The following is a 21,190-nucleotide window of genomic DNA, read 5'->3' on the forward strand; positions in this document are numbered from 1 at the left end:
ATATCTTGAGAACCGTAGGGCCTAGGATGACAAATTAACCCATTCCAAACAGATACACACGCACACATATACATTCACAGTAATCATACGTATGACACATACTCACACAGTAGACATATGTACGCATGCATGCACATGCGCAAACACAGGTACGCAGACAAACACACAAGCACGCACGCACACACACACACATAAACATAAACGTGTGCACGCACACATGCACACAATTCAAGAATTTCTCAGAATTATGAACAGGCAAGATGGGGGTGGGGTTGTATAAAATGAATTTTACATGTGAAATCTATGAACTAATCATGTTTTGGTACTTGTTGTCTAGCAGATAGCAGTGAGAATTGAATGTGGATAATGCAATTTAGTGAGACAGTTAGAATCATATAGGCCTTTCAGCGTGATTTATTTTTGTGGAAAAAATGTGCTGGACTGGGCGGCGGTCATATTTTGTACCGCTCTGCGGTACATCTAGTTTACAATAATTTCCAGTGCTTTCCACTAGGGGCGATAGACTTCCGTGACCACACAACAATTTGCCACATCGATTCCATTTGAAATTGGTCGGGAGGGAGTGTGGTCCGTGGGGCAGTGGCCGTGCAAGTTTGGCTTGGGATCTGCGTTCAAGTAGCAGATGGACCGGCAACTTGCCTAGTTTTTGCAGTCTCCGACGTCGCGTGTCCTTCGAGATTACTCTACTGTGTTATTAAGGACGGCAGAGGACGACATGATAACTTTTTGATGAATTCATGTATGGAAATAGAACCTTAGTTAGCTGGCTAGCTACGTTTGCCAGGTTCCTTCGTTACTTTAGGATAGCAAGCTTGCTAGCCAGCTAGCCACTGTAACGTTACTTGGGAGGACAAGTGAACAGCCTTGGCGTTAGATGAGCTATTTTCCAATCGTCTGGAGGTAAAGCTGCTTATAGTCTGTATTTGAGTTGAAAGGCAATGGTTAAATTAAAGGATTTTGATGTCTCTTGGTATTATGCAAGTTATAGTTAGATTGGTCGCCATTTGTTCCAAAGCCAAGTATTTTTGTAGGCTAATGGCCGGATCTGTAATGTTAGGCTATAGCTAGCCCTGGGGATACAGTTGACATGACTGTTTACTGACATCTTCACAGGAGGTTATATTGTTCAAGAATGACCAGAAAAAATGGTCAGATGTTCTTACAGCATGTCTTATTTGCATTTTTAGAAAGTAAAATTTCTATTGCTTGATCTGTGATATTTAGCTAACGCTAGCTAACGTTCACCCAACAAGCAGGATCCATCATCAGACTCTCAACTGATGTCCGCCTACTAACGTTAGGCAGCATTCAACTTTCCCCTGTCACAGGATCTAAACTCAAGTTCAGTACGCTTTTTATTTAGTGCATCTTAGTTTTAGATGTACACGGACTGAGATCATCAGAAAGCGAAAGGAAAGTAAAAGGAAATTTGAAGCCATTTGGTCAATTGCGTATGTTGAAAATGGCTTGTCAAGCATCTCAGAAAAGTTAACATAAGGCAAAGGTCTTGCTGAATCAGCCTGTTTGATGAGAAGATGAGTTTCCTTGAAAGTGTCCTGTCTTTCTTTGGACTTGGAGACATACAGTGGCTATGCATGGTCACATTATTTATTGCATCGGTTGTGACTTTGATCATATACTTCGTGCAATACTATTTGGATAATGTATCATGCGAGAGCGAAAATCCCATCAACGCCTCAGAGGAAGCAAACGCACTTCTAGGTTGGGTCCTGTCTCTCAAAACCTGGAAGACTGAATGGAGGAAGGCGTGGGTGAGGGCACTGAATGAGCAGTCGAGGCTTTCAGGGGTAAGTGTGATGAATTATTGCACTGAATGTTATTAAACACCTTAACAATTTGGACATCTGAAGTAGCCTGAACCATACTGTGAGGGTTGCTAGGCAAACCCTCTTAACTTCAGCTCTTAAGCGGCTTTCTGTGTCAAGTTGTAAAGAGCATTAGCCCGTTACTTAGTGATTTACAGCCAGTTATACCCAGGAAATACCTCAACATGTAATTTTACAACATGTATCAAAAACGAATTAGCCTCTATGGAATTGAATAGATGCAAACATGCATTCCTAATATCTTTCATTCTATAGGCTTTAAGGCTTTTTTTTTATATGTTACAGAACTCCTTGCAGTTGACATTTCAGGAAGATGGTCTTCATTCCACTGACCTTGTGTTAAGTCATGTGTCAGGCTTCAAGAAGTCAGCAGTTGGCAAGGTGAGAGAGTAAAGTCCATCACATTAAAGGACCTGGTTGTCAAACCCCCCCTCATTTCTGTTCCTGCTTGTGTAGTTTTCTTTTGGCATCAGCCCACAGCAGCACTTTAGTCCTTTGTGTAATTCAGTATGAAGGGCTCTGTGCTCTGAATACATTTCTGTCCAGATCCTCTCCAAATTTTGGTTCACTGTCTGGCACCTCAAGGTCCATGTTTCTTCAGGCTTTAAGTGTCTTAGCTACCAAAGTCAAACAAATCTGTAGGCTTTTAAAATGATGTGTTTGATCTTACTGCATTTGCACTGACATAGCAATATGTATTATGGGGCAAGAATATTCTATATACCGAGGCTTCTGTCATTTTTGAAAAGCCATGTCTTCTGTCTGTGTTTTTTTAGGCAGGTGTTTTATTTAAATGTGTATGTGTCTCTGCGCTTAGTCAAGACAGTTGATTCAGGACGGAATATAGGTTATACCAGGTTACTCTATATTTTCCATCACTTTCTTTGCAATGGATTTCTCTGTGTTTGTCATGCTTAATGGTGCAGAGTAGTGGCTAATCTTCACCTGCCTTCATCTGAGCTGTAAGGAGATTATGTAGCGTGCCTGCCCCTGAAGTTCTCTCTACTTCACTAAGCCAGAGTAAGGAAGTGGTGGACTGTGAAGATGTACAAAAGGGCAGTTAGTGCCGCACAGACTTTCAATAACAAGGATTCATATAAGTCATTGTAATGTTATGATGAATGACCATAATACTGTGCGTGTACAATACATGTAATAAAGTGTGTAAGAAACGTGTAAGAAATTATTAACATGATAAGCCAAATGACCAGAATGTAAACAAAGATGTACATTTTTGTCACAAAAGGACAAACTTGAGAGTTGTTTGGCATGTCTGGTTTAAATGCTCCTGTGTTGTCTTCCCAGATGATGCGTTGCCAGGTGGCTGGGGAGAAGCTTCAGTTCTCCCTCGGAGCAAAATCAGCCGCGGCCGTCAGCATAGAGCCTCAGCACTACACCGTCACAATAGCCCCTCTACAGCTGCAGGTAAATGCAGTCATTTACTTTATGTATGTGACTTTTCACATGGACATAACGGTGCTCCTTGTGGTTGTCTAATGCATGTGTTATTACTCTTCCTGTGGTTTGTGGTGCGGATCTAAATGGCACTGTCTGCTTCACGGAATCCAGTGAAATCTGTTGTTGGAATTTCTTCTGACTCTTCTGACTATACAGACCTTCACTGCACATGTGGATTCTGTGTGATGTATTCCCTTTTGGCAGCCCAATGCTGCTGAGGAGAGAAGCAGGGCATTTTGAGGTGAAGAATTTGATCTAGCGTTCAGTGGAAGCCCATGTGCTTTCAGACAGACCATTGCTAATGCGTAACAAAGGTCTCTCTGGGGTCCATTTAGAGCATTTGCTGGCAATGACGTAAGCACTTTAACGAAGAGTATGTGATGCTTGTTAATGTCTTGTATAACTTTTAGTAATACAATAAACAGATCTTTTGTTTGATTGTTAAAAAAACATTAGGCCTACATGTTGGTAATTAAACAAACATTGTTGCCTTTTAAGGTGGTGGAACTTAGGAAGAAATGCGAGTGGTTGGATTTGTTTAACTTTGCTACATAAATTGACCTGACATTGTCCAGCTGTTAAACCCTGTAAAAGGATTTCCTCCTTAATTTCAGTGCCCAGGTTAAGGAGAGGAGGCTGAGTAGTAAACACTCAAAAAAAGCTTTTTTGCTTAGTCATTATGGAATATTGTGTGTAGGTTGATGAGAAGAAAATAATTGTAACAGTTTTAAGATGAGCCCAAGGCATAACAAAGTCTGGAAAAGCGAAGCATTCTCAAGTACTCGATCTTGGTCTCCACATTGTCTTGTGAACTTCCATTGGCCATCAGCAACTACAAGCCAAGAAACAGTATTGCTCTTATCTTTTCCATTGGAGAATATGAGAGATGAGAATTAGAATGTTTCCTTTGCCCTACAGGAAATAAGTAAACTGTAAGTGTGAACTACTTTACTTGGGCGTTGGATCAGCATTCCAAGGTGAAGCTGTCTGGGTGATAATGTGTATGTTGTGCTCTCTCATCAGCAACAGATAAGTGGGCCGTCTCTGTGGGTTGTTTTTGTTTTGCTTTTTGGTCCCCTACTTGTTTTGGACTGGCGGCGGCCACAGGCTGCAGTGGGGAAGTGGTAGCGCTTGTTGTTTTAGCCTGCGTTTTCCTCCTTTGTTCTTTCTGGAAGAGCCCTGTGGGCTGCTGAATGATTTCGCCCTCCTATGGTGGAGAGCAACCGCCACTGGAAAGCTCCCTCTGTTTGTAGTTGTTTCTGTTGTTTGCCACAACCTCGTGTGTGTGTGTGTGTGTGTGTGGGTGCCGTCTTTGTGTCAATGTTGTGTTTACTCCCGGTTTGGTATAACGCCAGCGGCAGCAGTCCCAAAGAGGGCGTTTATCATTCAGCTCGTTCAGTGTCATGTGACTCTCCTGGCAAATGTGCAGTTGATAGTGTTGTTTGCTTTCCTTCCATCTACACCACTGTTCATTTCAACTCTATTTAGAACATGACGGTGAAGTGTATGACATTCACATTCACATTCACCCACATACACAATTTTCTTCTTTCAATCCTGCTTGTTGAACATGCTCATCTTTTGGCAGCAGTGTCAGTGACTGAATGCTGTAATGTGCCAGATGTTGTTCCATTTCCTGTTGTAGCAGGAAATTGAAGGCTTTTTAGACTGACGAGAGGTCACAGACCCTGATGTGAAATCACAAGACTGATAGAACAAACTATAATCATGTGGAACATAACACCACCACCACCCCAACGTACACACACACACTCATACACACACACACACACCCTCATTCTTTCCGCCTTTGGTGTTTTGAGTTTCCAGTAAGAGCTAGCCCTAGCATGTTTCCTGTGAACCCTGTCACCTCACACAGTATGTTTTGTGTGTGTGTCTGTGTTTTTAACCCCCAGCTGGACCTGCAGCTAACAGAGGCCAGTGGGGTGGTGCAGCTGAACTGGGGCCTGTTGGGGTTGGAGGCCTGGGACCTGCAGCTCACTCCAAGCTCCTCTCAGGTCAGTGCTGGAGCCTCACAGGAACCCAGTACACACACACACACACACACACACACACACACACACACACACACACCGCCAGACACATCCCCTTCTATTCCCTGTAAAAATCTAACTGATTTCCTGGCATGGGAAGCAATACTTAACAACTTCATTGGAACTATTAAGCCAAAGGGCTTTGGCGAATGGCAGTGTGTACAGCACATAACTATATGCTGTGCTTGTGCATGTGTGCATGTGTTTTTATTTATGAATGTTTTTTATCTACATTTGTGTGTGTGTGTGTGTGTGTGTGTGTGTGAACGCTGAGCAGGGAGGATCAGCGGGTCTCAGCTCATCAGCGGTGAGAGACAGGCTCAGGCAGGTCCTGTGCCGCGTCCGTCCGTCTGCGGTCCTCAGCGGCCGACCCGTGCAGCCAGGGGAAGTGAGGGTGAGTCCACACTGGTCACTCCAGACATCCGCTAGCCCTCTCGACACCTTTCAGAAGGGAGGGAGTCATGTAGAAATATACCACAGAACCAACTAGGTGCTTAGAATGTCAGAAGTGTAGGTTCTGTTCAGTTACATTTCATTTTGGTTCTGTAGAGCTGCAATAGGCAATGTTTAAAGGACATGCATAAAGCTGAACCCTTAATTGTATTCTATTGTATCACCTTATTGAGCCGGTTTAACTCATTACTTTTTATGTCGTTGTTTATGTTTGTAGTGAAAATCTAGACCCAAGAAAGTTGTGTTTCCATTTAACATCATAGTTTCATAGCTCTCCAAAAGGATAGCACTGCTGTTTTCTGTGAACTGTTAACGTTTAAAAGTGAAGTAAGACTGCTCTCAGTATGTGTGTGTTCTTTATTGGCCTTTTGCTCCCGTTCTCAAGTTGTTTACATCTCATATTCTGGTCTTGGCTGCAGGACGGCCGTGCCAAGCCCCCGCAGGTGGTTTCTCCCCCCAAACCCCCCCGCGCCCACGAGTGGAAGCTCCTGGTCAAGAACATCAGAGTGACGTGCAACCAGGAGGAGTGTGCTGCAGGTGGGGTGCACACACACGCACACGCACGCACACACACACCAGACCAAAGGACCCCACAGAGAAACACTGAGGAGCCCTCTGGGCCGTCCTGCATTAGCTGAAAAGGACTGTTTGTCTTTGCAGGATGGACTCAGGGCTTTATTGGTGTTGTTTATTTCTTTTTTTCTGGTGTGTTCTTTGGTGCTATTTGATCATTGTCTGGATGTAGAGAGAGCCGGTTTACTGTTCTTCATCAGTGTCAATGGGCTCAGTCTCTTTGGATGCTGAACTACACAGGGTTCAGTCAATGGGATCCACACACACACACACACACACACACACACACACACACACACACACACACACACACACACTGACTAAGCCATGAATCACATTCACTCAGTCATGAACGGAGCAGTTTCACTGAAGCCCTTAATTGATGAAACTATCATTGCCCCCACCACCACCACCACCACCACTGTAGTATGTGACTACGTAGTTTACCTTTTTTTTTTTCAGTGTTTTTTGTGACTACAAGTGATAGAGGCACATCCTATTAATTTGTGCAATAACAAATTAACAACATGACATGGCATAAAACTACAATCGATATGTGAATAAAACTATACATTACCATATCAGATGACCTTTTATCTACTGTTTCAGAAAGTATCTTGTAAACTGTGTTTTGAATGTTCACAGCCTGTCTTTGTTTCACAGAGATTTCATGCTCCCATGGCTAATGTTACGATTCCTCTTTCGCTCCCTCTCTTCCTCCATTCCTCCCCCTCCTACTCTCTCCCTCTCTCTCTGTCATCCTCTTTCTCTCCCTCTCCTTCTCCCCCTCATCTCATTTTTTCTCTCTTTCCCTCCCTTCCTTCCCCCACTCTCTTTCTCCCTCTATCCTCCTCCTCTCTCTCTCTCTCTCTCTCTCTCTCTCTCTCCCGGTCTGACCTGCAGGCAGCATGAGCCCCCAGTGTGTGCTCCAGCTCAATGACCCGCCCCAGAGGCTGTGCAGCTCTGTCTTAAAGGACACCACCAACCCCTCCTGGGACCAGCCCTTCATATTGTGAGTCACGCTCACACTTACATAACAGACATCTACCGTATTTTGCGGACTATAAGTCACACTTTTTTTCATAGTTTGGCTGGTCCTGCGACTTATAGTCAGGTGCGACTTATATATAAAAAATAATATAATTGAACATGTTTTTAAATGTTAATTTATATTAACTGACATGAACCCTACATGAAACATTACTGTCTACATCCTTGAGAGAGCGCTCTCAAATGCATAAGACCTGTGCACTTTCAGTCAGAGATTAGTGCTTGCTCTATGCCTGAAAGACACGTGCATACTTAAATCCTAGCCGGGCCTCAGATTCGGACAAATAAAAGCCAGTATAATTTTGTTTCAATTTAACTCATAAAAGAGCTCTACTTAATAATTTATATTGTTGGTTGGTTTAATATTGTTGCCAATGAAAAGTCATCGTCCTACACTATGAGTCTCCAACACGTTGCTCTCAAGCTACCAGTCGCACACAGCCCCTGTCTGAGCTAGAGGCTGAAGCAATAACCTACATTTAAACACAATTGTTGCTGCCAGGCATCAGCCTTTGAATTTTGTAAAAAAGTAAATCATGCATAATTTAAAAAATAAATACATTTAGGCTATCTTAGACCTCTTTGGCTATATGGAATAAGGTTTTCTTTGCAGCACAGCACACGTTCCATGAATGAATGAAAGCGGATGCCTTATCACGCAAAAAGCGGATCCCGACACTCTTTCATACATGAAATTTAATAGTGAACCATTGCCAGCCTACCGGTATGCTGCTCCAAACGACAAGTATAGGCCTATGTCTCACAGTAAAACGCAAGAAATAAAGGCCTATAGCTGACTCGAATAAGCCATGGTCCAAATAAAGGTGCTGTGCTTTGCCCAGCCATAATTTGAGATTTAGGCTACGATAGTCTGTCCCCTAAACATCCTCACCCGTTATCTAGACATGCATGAAAACATTTAAAAACAAAACTCACTGCCATGTAATATTTGATCGCTGTTTTGCTACTAATTATCTTTCATGTTTATACGCACAGTGAAAGGCCTTATATACGCTCCGTGTCTTTAGCTGTATGTTCACGTCCGCAATCGATTATAACGTTCCTCAAATGGGGAACACATCCATGTTCTCTCGCGTTATATTATAGGCTTTCATGCTGTGTTTGCAAAATACCTGACGGTTCCTGATCGCTAAACGTTTGTTTTCCTTTCCTGTCGATAGCGGTTGATGTAGAAGCACCTATAGGCTAATTTGACTTTAGCGGTGTCAAATCCTGCTGAGAGAGAGAGAAAGAGAGAGCAAAGAGAGAGAGGCACCCCCAAAGTGGTCCTGCGCGCGCGTGTGTGTGTGTGTGTCTGCATGGGGTTCAATTGAAGTCAGAGTTGGTCCGTCCAGTCAATAGTCCCGCATTCAGGCCGCTCATTAGATTTACGTCAGACAGCGCTGTAAAATGTGTGAGAATTTCTCGCATTATGATGGCTAGAGTTGCGGGACTTTTATTAGTATGCTCAAAATTTAGTAATAATTTATGCGCAATACCCGCAATCCCGCGCTGAAATTTAGGCCCTGGTTTTAAATGCGCATCTTTTTTTTCTCTCGCTCTCTCTGCGAGCATTTGTTCTGCTGCCAGCTTGTTCCAATATATCGTCCAAAATGCTTGATTGCATTGTATTCTCCACATTTTTAGCTAAATTTTCATGTACCACATCAGCATTTTTGTTCAGTGTTTTTTTTGTAAATTGCTTTACAATAGCGTCGGCCCCTTGTCAGCAGCCTTCGGCTTGCCTCCTGCCACTATTCACTCCTTCGTCTTCAACATTCCCTGTAGAATTCTCAATATTTTTGGCCTCGATGTGTCCAGTTACATAGTCTGTCTGTTCTTAGTCTTGGATTTTGTGAAATACATTTCTAAATATCACCTGCTTGCTGCAGCTTCGGTCTGCACGTCCATTTAAACCCGCATCTTTTTCTCTCTCAAGAAATTAATCTGCTGTCGGCTTGTCTCTCCACATCGTCCAAAATGCTTGATTGCATTGCATTCTCTACATTTTTAGCTAAATGTTCATGTACCACATCAGCATTTTTGTTCAGTGAATCTTTTGTAAATTGCTTTACAATTACCGTCGGGCCTATAGGCCTATTGCCTGGCTTGCCACAGCTTCGGTCGCATCCTTTTAAAACCGTCTTTTTCTCTATCGTGAGCATTTAATCTGCTGCCAGCTTGTGACTCCACATTGCCCAAATTGCTTGATTGCATTGCATTCTCCACATTTTTAGCTAAATTTTCATGTATCATATCAGCATTTTTGTTCAGTGAATCTTTTGTAAATTGCTTTACAATTACCGTCGGGCCTATAGGCCTATCGCCTGGCTTGCTTCAGTCTCATCTAAAACTGCATCTTTTTCTCTCTCATGAGCATTTAATCTGATGCCAGCTTGTGACTCCACATCGCCCAAAATTGCTTGATTGCATTGTATTCTCCACAATTTAGATACATTTTGGTGTACCACATGGCATTTTCTTTCAGTGAATCTTTTGCTTTGCAATTACCTTCCTGCCCTCCTCTTGGCTGCCTTCACTCCTTCGTCTTCATTAACATTAATCTTTTTGGCCTCAATAATCCAGTTACATAGTCTCTGTTTTTGGTTTTGGATTTTGTGAAATACATTTCTAAATAAATGCAACTTATAGTCCGGTGCGACTTATATATGTTTTTTTCCTGTTCATGACGCATTTTTTGACTGATGCGACTTACTCAGGAGCGACTTATAGTCCGGAAAATATGGTACTTGCAGTATAGACTATGCAGTTTAGCCAGAAAGGGATGGCCTTTCGAGTTTCCTTCATAACAGATATCTACATATACAGCGGGGAAAATAAGTATTGGACACGTCAAAAAATTTTCAGTAAGTATACTTCCAATGAGGCTATTTGCATGAAATTTTCACCAGACATTAGTATTAACTCAGATAATCCACTCATAAAAAAATCCAAACATTAAAGTCCATAGGTAGAGTAATGTGTAATAAAGTGGAATGACACAGGAAAAAAGTATTGAACACGTCTGCTGAAATGTCTTAAATACTTTGTGGAAAAGCCTTTATTTGTAATGACAGCTTCAAGGCATTTCCTGTATGACGAAACTAATCAGTCACAGTATTCTGGTGTGAGTTTGGCCCATTCTTTTAAACAGATAGTCCTTTTTATATTGAATATTTCAGGGGTCCCTCTTGTGAATCCTGATCTTTAGTTAACTTCCAAAACTGTTCAATTGAATTGAAGTCAGGGCCTTGATTTCCTTTCTCTGAAACCAATTGAGAGCTTCCTTTGGTGAATGGTTTGGATCATTGTCCTGCTGAAAGGTCTAGCCATGTCTCATCCTCATCATCCTGGTGGAAGTAAAGATTCTCCCAGAACAAAATGACTCCATTCATCATTCTTTCAACTGTATGAAGTCTGCTAGTGCCATGAGATGCAAAACAGCCCACACCATGATGCCACCACCTCCAAACCTCACTGTTGATATGATATTTTTAGGGTGATGCACAGTGCCATTTCTCCTCCAAATATGGTGTGTAGTATGACATCTGAAAAGTTCAATTTTGCTCTTGCCTGACCAGAATACATTCTCTCAGTATTTTATAGGATTGTTCAAATGTTGTGTAGCAAACTACAGGGCAGGGGGATTTGCTATGCAAAGGCAACAGCAGGCTGCTAAGTGTTCAGTCAGCATTGCATCGTAGTAGCTAATGCTTTGATGTCTATTCTCTATTAAAGGGCAGGTCAATGAAACAACCACAGTACTACAGCTAATGCATTTGAAGTGTTCAGTTAAGCTGATAATACACAAGGTCAGCTTTTTGAGCAATATTGCTGGGCAGTGTTCCTGAGTGTAGCTGTTCTGGTACATTCCCATTAATACTTGAATCATCAGTAGGCCAAGTTTTATGATCATCCAATCAGAACACATGGAACCGGTTGTGTAGCTGCCCAGCAACATTGCTCAAAACGTTGCTCCATGTATCATCACCTTTAGTGTAATGCAAAGTGTAGGCATATAATGTAGGTTGGTGTTTCTTAACCGGTGGGTTGGGACCCAAAAGTGGGTCACGGAACCGTTCTGGGTGGGTCGTGGAGCTTGTGGTAAAACATTTGAAATGCTACCGTATCAGATCTAATATGGACTTTTATTTTGATCGACTTTATTCGTATATCAGTCATTGCCATGGACATAGACAATGTTTATGTGACGGGTCATGTTAGACATCATTTTAGTGGTAAATGCAAATAGACCTCTGAAGTTTCGCCTACAAAAAGCTATCATCTTTGCCCAAACAAAGAAATGGGAATTGCAGACGTTTTGCTCTACAGTTTTGTCCTCTGCCTTCGAGTGGATACTGTGATCTTCGGTACGTGAAGACGGCACACTTTGATCTTTGCTACCCCAGAGCTAACTTACAATGCAACTTGCCATAGGTAGTTAGCTTCAATTAACACCTGGATCTCCTTATATGGGCAAAGAGGCCATCTTTGGTTCCTTTTTGTAGGCAAACTTCAGAGGTCTATAGACTATGACGCTGAATATTTGAAGTAAGATATGGATTCACTTAAGTTGTGGGCAAAATGGGACAAAAACCTCAGTGTGTGGTGTACAGTGAATTGCTGGCACATGCGAGCATGAAACCATTAAAACTAAAATGCTACATGGAAACACAGCACCCCTGTCAAAGACAAACTTGTCAAGTAGACTTTGAAATGTGACATCAGGAGTTGAAGACTTCACAAATGTAATGCCAAACATCAGCATGTTCCAAACAAGAAGGCCTATAGGCACTTTGCGTGTCTTATCATGTAGCTCACCATATGCATTGGCTTGCACGCTAAAAAAATATATGGGTCGCGATTTAATGAACCTGGGAAATAGTCCCAAAGCCAGACCAGTTAAGAACCACTGATGTAGGCAATGCTGATAGGATATAAAATGTACACTAGACACTAAAGGTATTACAATGGCCAAATTCTAACTTTGCCTTTTAGTAATCTGTAAACATCCTGATCAGATGAAGATAAAAGTAGTGCCATTTTACTCCTGTTGTTGCTACAGGACTTCTTAAAAGACTAAAATCTTTAGACACAATCATTCTATTACTCTGATGAAGGAATTCATTTTGATTCAGCAGTTCACTGCATTTTGTCATTTTAGCCTAAATCTCTTTCTCTTCTGTTTTGTGTGTCTTTGTAGTGAGCTGAATGGGAGATCCAAAGAGCTCAATATTCAGCTCTTGAATACGGGGAGTCCTCAAGAGAGTAAGTATGCCAAGTCTCTCAAGTACTCTCAAGAAGAAGAATAGGTATGCCCAATGTGGGTAGAGTTTCATGTTCACATATTCTGGACAGGGTTTGTTCTTTTCAGCAATATTGCTAAAGACATAATAGTATCTACATACAAATCCCGTAGCATCTCTCTTTCTCTCAGATGGTTTCATCATCAGCAAACCCCACTTGTAGAGAGAGTTCTTCACTAGCATTGAATCATTGAAGGGGCAACAGCATTGAAGGGGCAATAGACAGTGTATGTGTGATGGAGATGCTTTGTGTCAGCAGGCAGCCTGGTGGGTCAGGTGTCCGTGCCTTTTGACCTTGTGAAGAAGCAACCCAAAGGACAGCAGACTTTTGCACTAATGACCAAAGATGTGGTGATTGGGACACTAACTACTGAGGTAAAGTGAATTGACATAACACCAAGCATGTTTTCCTTTATTTATTTTAAAGAAAGGCTGAACACCAAGAGTCTCCAAGCTGTGTGACTAGAACTGTACATCTATTCAAATGCATCTCCAGCCAAGCAAAGTGAATTTTTGAAATCACTGCGTTTTAAAATGCCAGACCACCTTTTCTAATGTAACGCAAGAACAAGCTGCATTCTGAGCGTCGCAGCAAGCTCTATAAGCCTCACCCACAGACCGCCTCACTCAGGAGCAAGAGCAGACTTGATATGCATTCTCTTCCCATCAGAGATTTACAGCTGCAGTTACACAAACATAAAAAGGCAAATGAACAAAGTGATATTGGACTATGCACTACACTTGTAATGTTTTTTTTTGCCCAGGTGTTGTTTATTTGCTTTGTGCGTGTATTAAACAGGCCTTAATATCACCACCTGTGATTGGATGATACATATATATATATATATATTTGTCTAATGATCTGAGTGGCTGTTGACTGTCGTCCCTCCCTCTCTCTCAGTTCACTTACCTCGAGCCGAGTGAGGTGCGCACCTGGCAGACCCCTACCCCCGCCGCCTCCAAGAAGGTGGAGATGGACCGCACCGTCATGCCCTGCGGCACCGTGGTCACAACCATCACCGCTGTTAAGAGCAAGCCAGGCCGGCCTCTACCGCCGGGGCTCCTGGGTAAAACCGACTGCACACATCTCTCAGTCTCGCTCTGTCTGACCTAAAATTTAGTCTACATTTACTACCGTATTAACAAAAACACTGGCATATAGTCAAGCAAAATCCATTATTTTGTGTGTGTGTGGTTTGCAGAAACCCCAATGAAGCCTCCAACCAAAGCCAAGCTCTCTGAGAGGAGAGTGTCTGAGCAACCCTGCATGCTGGGGGCCACAGTCAGCAAGGCCCTGTCTTCCTCAGATACTGGTACTGTAGGTGGAAGGCCACATACATTATGTCTTTATTACTCATCAGAAATGTCTTTGAATATGTAACCCCATTGGTATCGGTTAGTAAATGGATGGATGGGTGTATTTTAGGGTCTCTGCCAGTCTGTGGTTTTGATTGATGTCTGTCTGTCTATCTGCCTCCATCTCAGAGCTGCTGATGCTGAACGGGACAGATCCGGTTGCCGAGGCGGCTATCCGGCAGCTGCAGGAGTCGGCGCGGCAGAAGCTCAAGTCGCCAGTGAAAAAGAGCACCATCATCATCTCTGGCGTGACCAAGGTGCAGCACTGCCGTTTCCTGTTCACACACACACCCTGAGAACCACAGTGGCTCCTTCCTTGTTAATCTTTGATCTCCATGACTTAAGATACACCCCACCCCCCCCTTCATCAAAGCTATTGATGATTGACAGGATTGAGATGAGGCTAAGAGCACTTTTGATTTACGCTGTGCTTTTTAATGTGGGTGGGGAGAGGCTGTGAAACGCTTATGTCACTTTGGGCTTATATTAGTTTACAACTGTCATGTCATGCTGGTCTTTTTCACACAGTTTTGACCCACTCTGCCCCTCCTTGACTTGTTTCAGTAGCTTCTGGGTCACCATGTGGTGTCTCCCGTAGGCTTTAGAGTCTCGTAATTTGCCTTTTAATTGTCATTACCGGTACTCTGGGGTCTTGTATTTCTGCTAGGGTTTTCTATGTGCTTTGTTTGTAAAGTACTTTGAATGGCAACTGTATAGGTGATGTGCTGAGTAAATGGCCTTGCCTCGTCCCCGCTCTCCAATCCCGTAGGCGCCCCTCTCCCAGGACGAGGAACTGGCCCTGATGGCCGGCTACGCCGCTGCCATGGACGCCTCGCTCTCTCAGGTGTCTGAGGAGGAGTCCGCAGCCAGAGCACCACCCTCCCCCACAGCAGCAGGAGCAGCGGCGGCGGCGGCGGTGGGAGAGCTGAGCGCCTGCGCCCCCCAGCCCCGAGACCCCCTGGTGAGGCTGGGCGAAGGGGCGGCCGCAGCGGAGGTGGCGGTGGCCATGGGGGCCGGGGTGGAGGACTGGGAGAGCCAGACAGGCGAGGACCCCGACGCAGACAAGGCCTCGCTCTGCATGTCTGAGACCGGCTCCAAAAAGGGCAAAGGTGAGGCACAAGGAAGAGTGTGTGTGTGTGTGTGTGTGTGTGTGTGAGAGAGAGGGTGTGAGTGTATGTGTGTATGTTAATACACAACAGTCAAAGTAAAACTATTGGGGCATAGAAGCTTAGACATTTTCTTAAACGTTTTATGAATTGGTAGTTAGTCCAGACAAATTGCTCTAGCACCAGCAGGGATGTTGATGGAACCTGGGTGACTGAAGACAGCCTGATGGTAGCCATTGCCATTTCTGTCTCTTACTCTACTGTCTGGCCAGTCAAGAGTAGGGTTGCAAAGGGGCGGAAAATTTCCGGTAAATTTCCGGATACTTACCGGAAACTTTCCCTGGGAAGTTAAGCTGGGGAATTTTGGAAATATTCCAAACTGGAAACTTTCATGGAATTAAAGGAAATTATGGAAATTAATGGGAATTTACGGGAATTAACTGGACATTTTTGGTAATTCCTACTGTTTCATATACAGACATTAACATTTTGTTTCGTAATAAGCAATATGATTTGTTTGTTTGTATTTTCACTTAGCTTAGCATACAAAGATAGCTAACATGCTAGCGGGAATCCCATTCTCTGCCTATGGTTTAGCGTGCTAAGCTAGCAACAATGAAACCACTGAACTGCCCTAGATACACCACGCCACTCAACAACAAAATCCAATTGGTTGGAACATTGACTGACAATCAGTTTGTTCAGTTAGAATCCCAGAAAATGGTAAAACAAATAAAAATATAATGACACAACATACCACCCCAACCAAACCTTATAGATTATGTAAATTATGTATAAGTTGTCAAGCTTAATCAGACTGATTAATCGTCCCACTATAGTTTATGCAAAATGACGTACACCCATTTGAATGAGGACAAAATTGACGACAAGCCAATAACTGGGCAACTGTTTGCAAACTTCTCCCAGTTTCACATCAGTTATTCCCACATGAGATGACATTTTCACTGGGAATTTATTTTCCCCATGCACATGAACACATCATAGGTTTCCTTTATGTCTAGTAGCCTATGCTGATTGCTGTTTGCATGGGATTGACGTATGTGCAAGGTAGAAATTTGACTGAAATTGCATTAAATCAGGTTGTTTTAACTAATATTATGCTGCAAGATGGGGTTTTGTCCACTACATTTAAGTTTCCTGTTATAGACTATATTAAAAATCCCCAGTTTATTCCTGTTAATTCCCGTTTATTCCTGTTAATTTCCGTATATTCCCATGGAAAGTTTCCAATTTTGAAAATTCCCAGAATTTTGCAACCCTAGTCAAGAGTCACTGGTTTCCCCAGAGAGGTTTTAGCAACTCCATCAACATCAACCACTCTGTTGTTTTGGTAGAGCGCACCATTTTCACCATAGGGTTTTATCACATTCCTCTACAATGTCTAAATCAACAGCCACCTGTTACCTTAACCTTAATACACCGCAGTTCATTTGGTCCGAACTGCATGTAGTAGAAACAACTGTGCGAAAAAGAGACTCCCAGTGAGAAAGAACTAAGTAAGGTAATATCATATTGCTATTAGTCTCCCTCAAGCCCTATTGGAACTGATGTGCTGGCCAATGTCCAGCTACAGTCAGCACCATCCTGTTCTAGTGGACCCAGTAGCCTCAGCCAAGACCTTTGGTCACCTGATGTCACTCATGTTTTTCTGTCTTTCTGCTCAGCGTGGTTGTTCATTGTCTTTCTCTCTGTCCTCTTGTTGCTTCCCCTCTCCATTGAGTTTCTTTTTCTACCCCTCCTCTTCATCTTCTTCTTTCTTCTCCACCTCCCCTTTTTTCTCCTCCCTTCTTCTTTGCCATCTTAAAGAGGAAGCCAGTGTTAACCACAAAGTATCTGCTGCGTAAGTGTCTTCGGGGGCTTATTGTAGTGGAGTAGAGACTGTTTAGGGCTGTGATCACGCAGGACATGTAGAGAGTTAGAGATGTTCTCATTTCCTCCAGTAGAGGTAATGCTGTGTCAAAACAGTACATGACCCTGTAAACACTGCTGTAAGCTCAGTACATTTCAGAATACACACACACACAGTTTTGCAACAGCACTTCCCCTTTTCAACTTTCATTTGCGACCGCCAGGGTTAGTTACTCCAATTTCTCATGCACCATTCTCTAGAGGACGGAAAAAAGATTTGATTACAAAAGACTTGATGAATGAATGAATGAAGCTCTTAAAAGAGTGTCCTAAGGTGCTCCGCCACAGCTTGCATAACCTAATTGGCTTGTCTCTTTAAAATAAGGGCAAGGGTGAAGGGCTGGGTGAAGCACGAGGCTACTGTTTGCCACCATTTGGTGGATGTTGAAATGTTGTTGCCAGTAGCACGCACGGTGCATTTACTTAACTGGCACATTACACAAGTGCAGGGTGGAAGACTTATCTTTGGTGCACTAGTAGTCTGATTGTTTCAAACGCACAGTTAGCAGAGTTTGCATAGATGTAGGAATCACAGACAGTCACTTGACAATAAAGCAGTAAAATAATATAATGCCGTCATAAACTTACGAATACTCAACCAAGCTGTGTCACTATGGTAAACAAGTGTAGTGTCCTTGATATGAAAGTTGTGAGAGGCTTTATATTACATGTGCATTAACATCTTTGACTTTACATCCATTCTGTTAAAAATATGCTTAATTAAAACAGTATAGCAAAACACCTTATAATGTATAACTGACAAAGCAAGCAAAGCTTTTAACCTGTTCTTGTGAGTACTGTTTCACTGTAGTGGATAATTGACCACATGATAAATTATGGCGGTCTACTTAGGTGAACTTGGCTCCAGTCTTAAGTCTTAAGTGTGCTATAGCCATTAGGATCATGACCAGTGTTAGATCCACTCAGCTAGTGGTGTTTGTGTTATTGTGTTGTCTTAATGTCTGTGTATGAGTTGTATAGACCCTTTCAGTCTGTTCCTAGTGGGTTTCCAATTGAACCAATGCAGATACTGTGAAATAAAATTAATCAGTCTTTAGCATAATGTTCTACAAAATGTTGATGTTTACATTTTTATTTATTATTTATGTTTATCCCCAAGCTACCATTAGCTCAATGTTGTTTTCTGTGCCACCGGAAATTCATTAGGAACGCACATGTTTGTTTATGAAGTTGAAGGGGTCTATAGGAGAGCACATAGCCCTTTAGAGAGTGTCATTGCCCTGTGATGAGACTGTTGTCCATTCCCGTCCACAGGCAGCTTCCTCCACAAGAGTGCCAAGCTGTTTTTCCGCCGGCGGCACCAGCGCAAGGAACCGGGCATGAGCCAGTCGCACAACGACCTGGTGTACCTGGAGCAGCCGGAGCAGGTAGCGGCGGAGGCAGTGGGCGAGCGCCAACGCCGGACGGCCACGCTGCGCCGCATCATCAACCGCAAGCTCCTCCACAAGGGGTCCAAGAACCGCGCCAACGGCTGTGCCGGGGAGCCGCCTGCGTGAGCCTGTGCCTGCCCGTGGTGCCCGGCGCCTATGCCCTCTCCCGGCGGGCGCCGCTGGCCCGCTCCTCCACCACCCCTCTGCGTCTGCCCCCCACGTCGCCCCCTCCTGCTCTGCCCAGGCCGTCCTCCTGGTCAGCGGGTCCAGTATCCGGGGCTGCTGCCCCCCTTAAGCAGCCCAGCTCATCACCCCCTCCTCCTCCTGGGCCCACCCACTGAATCAACCCTGCTTTCCAACGGCCACTCAGACCTTATGAGTGCACTGACCGTAACAGAGATGTGGAAGAACACCCCCTAAGCCCCCCCCCATCCCATCCCTTCCCTGCTTCCTCTCCTCTTTCTCCTCCCTCTGTCTCTTTTTCTTGCTCTCTCTCCTTCCCTTTCTTTCTCTCTTTTGCCATTCCTCTTTCACACTCTTTTCTCTCTCTCTCTCTGATGCACAGGCTTGCTTTCTCCCTTCATTCCCAGATACAAACGTTATGATGATGAACAGATTTTGATTTGGAGAGTTATTTTGCAGAGGTGTTCTGCATATGTGGCCTTTTTTGCCCTTCTCTACTGTATGCAAGGCTGTCGCCCTCTTGACCTCTGTGGCAGCATGTAGCCTTCGCCTTGAGAAGATGGACAGCGAATGCAGCGGCATTGACCTGATTTGCACAAACGCTAAAGAGAATTTTTCAACCTTCAGGACTCGTTCGAGGGAGGGCTTAAGTGATGTTCCGTTGCCGATCGTCCAATCCATTTTGTACATTGGGTGCCCATCAAGACTTAGGCTCTGAATGGCAATTTTGTTTGTTTATGGTTGTTTGTTTGTTTGTTTGTTTGTTTGTTTGTTTGTTTTTAGACATGACTAAGGGAGACCAGTCAGTTCCACTGTTTTTGGCGGATGCTAATGGGAGGTATTGCTAAGTGCTCGACTGCAATCAAGTCCAGCACGCCCATTTCATTCAGTCAGTCAGCTTTGAGGTGACGCTCACGTTACTGTGAAGATCCCTTTGTTTTGAGGTTCCTGAGAATGTATCGTTATTGTTGAATAACAAACCCAGTGTCTATCATTTACCTTATTTCATAACATCAACACTATCATACACCACTTAGTTTTGTTTTTGGAGATTTTACTTAATGAGTGCTGTGATGAAATCTTATGTTAAATGCAGTTTGGTTCTTTTTTAAACATTTACTTTCTTCAAAATATGTTTATGTAAATATGTACATTCCCTTCCATCCCTCCTTTTTTTAAAACACATTCCTTCATTTACACTTTTGTGTATAAGGCATTTTGATGTGCAGAATGAACCAAAGGAAAAACGAAAACTGAGCTGAAATGCTATCTCAAGGCATTGTGCTTTCAGGTTTGATCTTTCCATTGAATCACGTCTGGTTGCAATTGGTTTGAATCATACAGTAACACCTGACTGACTTTGATGCAGTTGAACATACATTTTGAGATAAGTTTCATGGTCGTGAAATGGTGGTGTTGCTTCCAGTTGGTTGGTTGTTGCCAAGTACCATGTCACCTGAAGTGCAGTTCTGTGGTGTGAAAAGGTTTCCTATTAATCTTTCCTGTTTTTTAGGGTGGCAGGTAAAATACATCCCATCTAGATGGTTTTTGCTTAGAGGAGCCCTTGTAAAAATGAAATCTAGTACCTCACCAGAATGGCTTGCTTCAGGTGTGTACTTGAACTAACCTGAGCTACTCTCCACATCACCAGAATGGCTTGCTTCAGGTGTGCACTTGAACTAACCTGAGCTACTGGTATTTCCCCGGAAGCATTGCAGTTGCTTGACCGCTCGCTCAGTCTTACTGAAAATGTGGCTTTTGAAGTCTTGTGAGTCGTACAACCCTTTATCACCCCAGATAATGTCACACCATATTGTATGTATACAATATGCAAAATATGCAATGAGAATGGCAGTCTATACAACCTGAAAAAATGCATTGATCTTGAAATGGCCGGTCAAGAAGCTTTTCATCCTCTCTGCTTGTGCAGACAGCCTGAATGCCTGTGCAGGAGTCAGCCAGTGTTATGCAGGGATTAAAGCAAATTAACATATCAGGTTTATATATATATATTTTTAAGCAATAAAAATATGACTGAATAATCAGATTGTTGTGTTGGCTATTTTTATTTGGTTTTACGGGAGCCACCGGCCATATATTTAACATGAAACCTTGAAGAAAACAATACAGATTTTGCAAAGAAGGAAATGCTGTTTAAGGAACACAATGCAATGTATTTCACTACAACTATTGTCTACTATTTCTTTTGTTGTTTTGTTGTTATTGTAATCTCGGCATCACTGAAAATTAGGCCTATCAACAAACTTCCAAGAATAAATAAAGGTTGAATGAATGAATGAAAAAATAACCATAATTCTATCATTCACTGCAATTTTCTTTCATTGCCATTTTGATACTCTGCATTCTACAGTATTTTCATTTAAGCCTTTAACTATGCAGCAGCAATTTGTATGACAAATGTATCACTGCATAATCCAGTCGCTGGTGTGTGGAGAGAGCCTA

The 21,190-nt window shown here is 43.0% G+C and overlaps 1 protein-coding gene across 2 annotated transcripts; it reads left to right on the forward strand.

The window, feature by feature from the left end:
* The first annotated feature begins 577 nt into the window (after positions 1–577).
* LOC125291001 (C2 domain-containing protein 2) lies at positions 578–20,772 on the forward strand. 2 transcript variants are annotated; one of them, XM_048237498.1, is made up of 14 exons: positions 578–1,829; positions 2,154–2,249; positions 3,174–3,293; positions 5,243–5,344; positions 5,658–5,774; positions 6,253–6,370; positions 7,310–7,418; positions 12,660–12,724; positions 13,019–13,137; positions 13,664–13,829; positions 13,965–14,075; positions 14,248–14,375; positions 14,888–15,227; positions 18,429–20,772. In XM_048237498.1, exons 1-14 carry the CDS (start codon positions 1,557–1,559, stop codon positions 18,668–18,670), a joined length of 2,106 nt encoding a protein of 701 aa, XP_048093455.1. In that variant the 5' UTR covers positions 578–1,556; the 3' UTR covers positions 18,671–20,772. The 2 variants fall into 2 exon arrangements, with proteins under 2 accessions (XP_048093455.1, XP_048093456.1); XM_048237499.1 differs by having other exon boundaries at positions 13,022–13,137.
* Positions 20,773–21,190: the final 418 nt, after the last annotated feature.

The sequence above is a fragment of the Alosa alosa genome, chromosome 2 (assembly GCF_017589495.1).
Source record: "Alosa alosa isolate M-15738 ecotype Scorff River chromosome 2, AALO_Geno_1.1, whole genome shotgun sequence".
In the NCBI taxonomy this organism is placed as follows: domain Eukaryota; kingdom Metazoa; phylum Chordata; class Actinopteri; order Clupeiformes; family Clupeidae; genus Alosa; species Alosa alosa.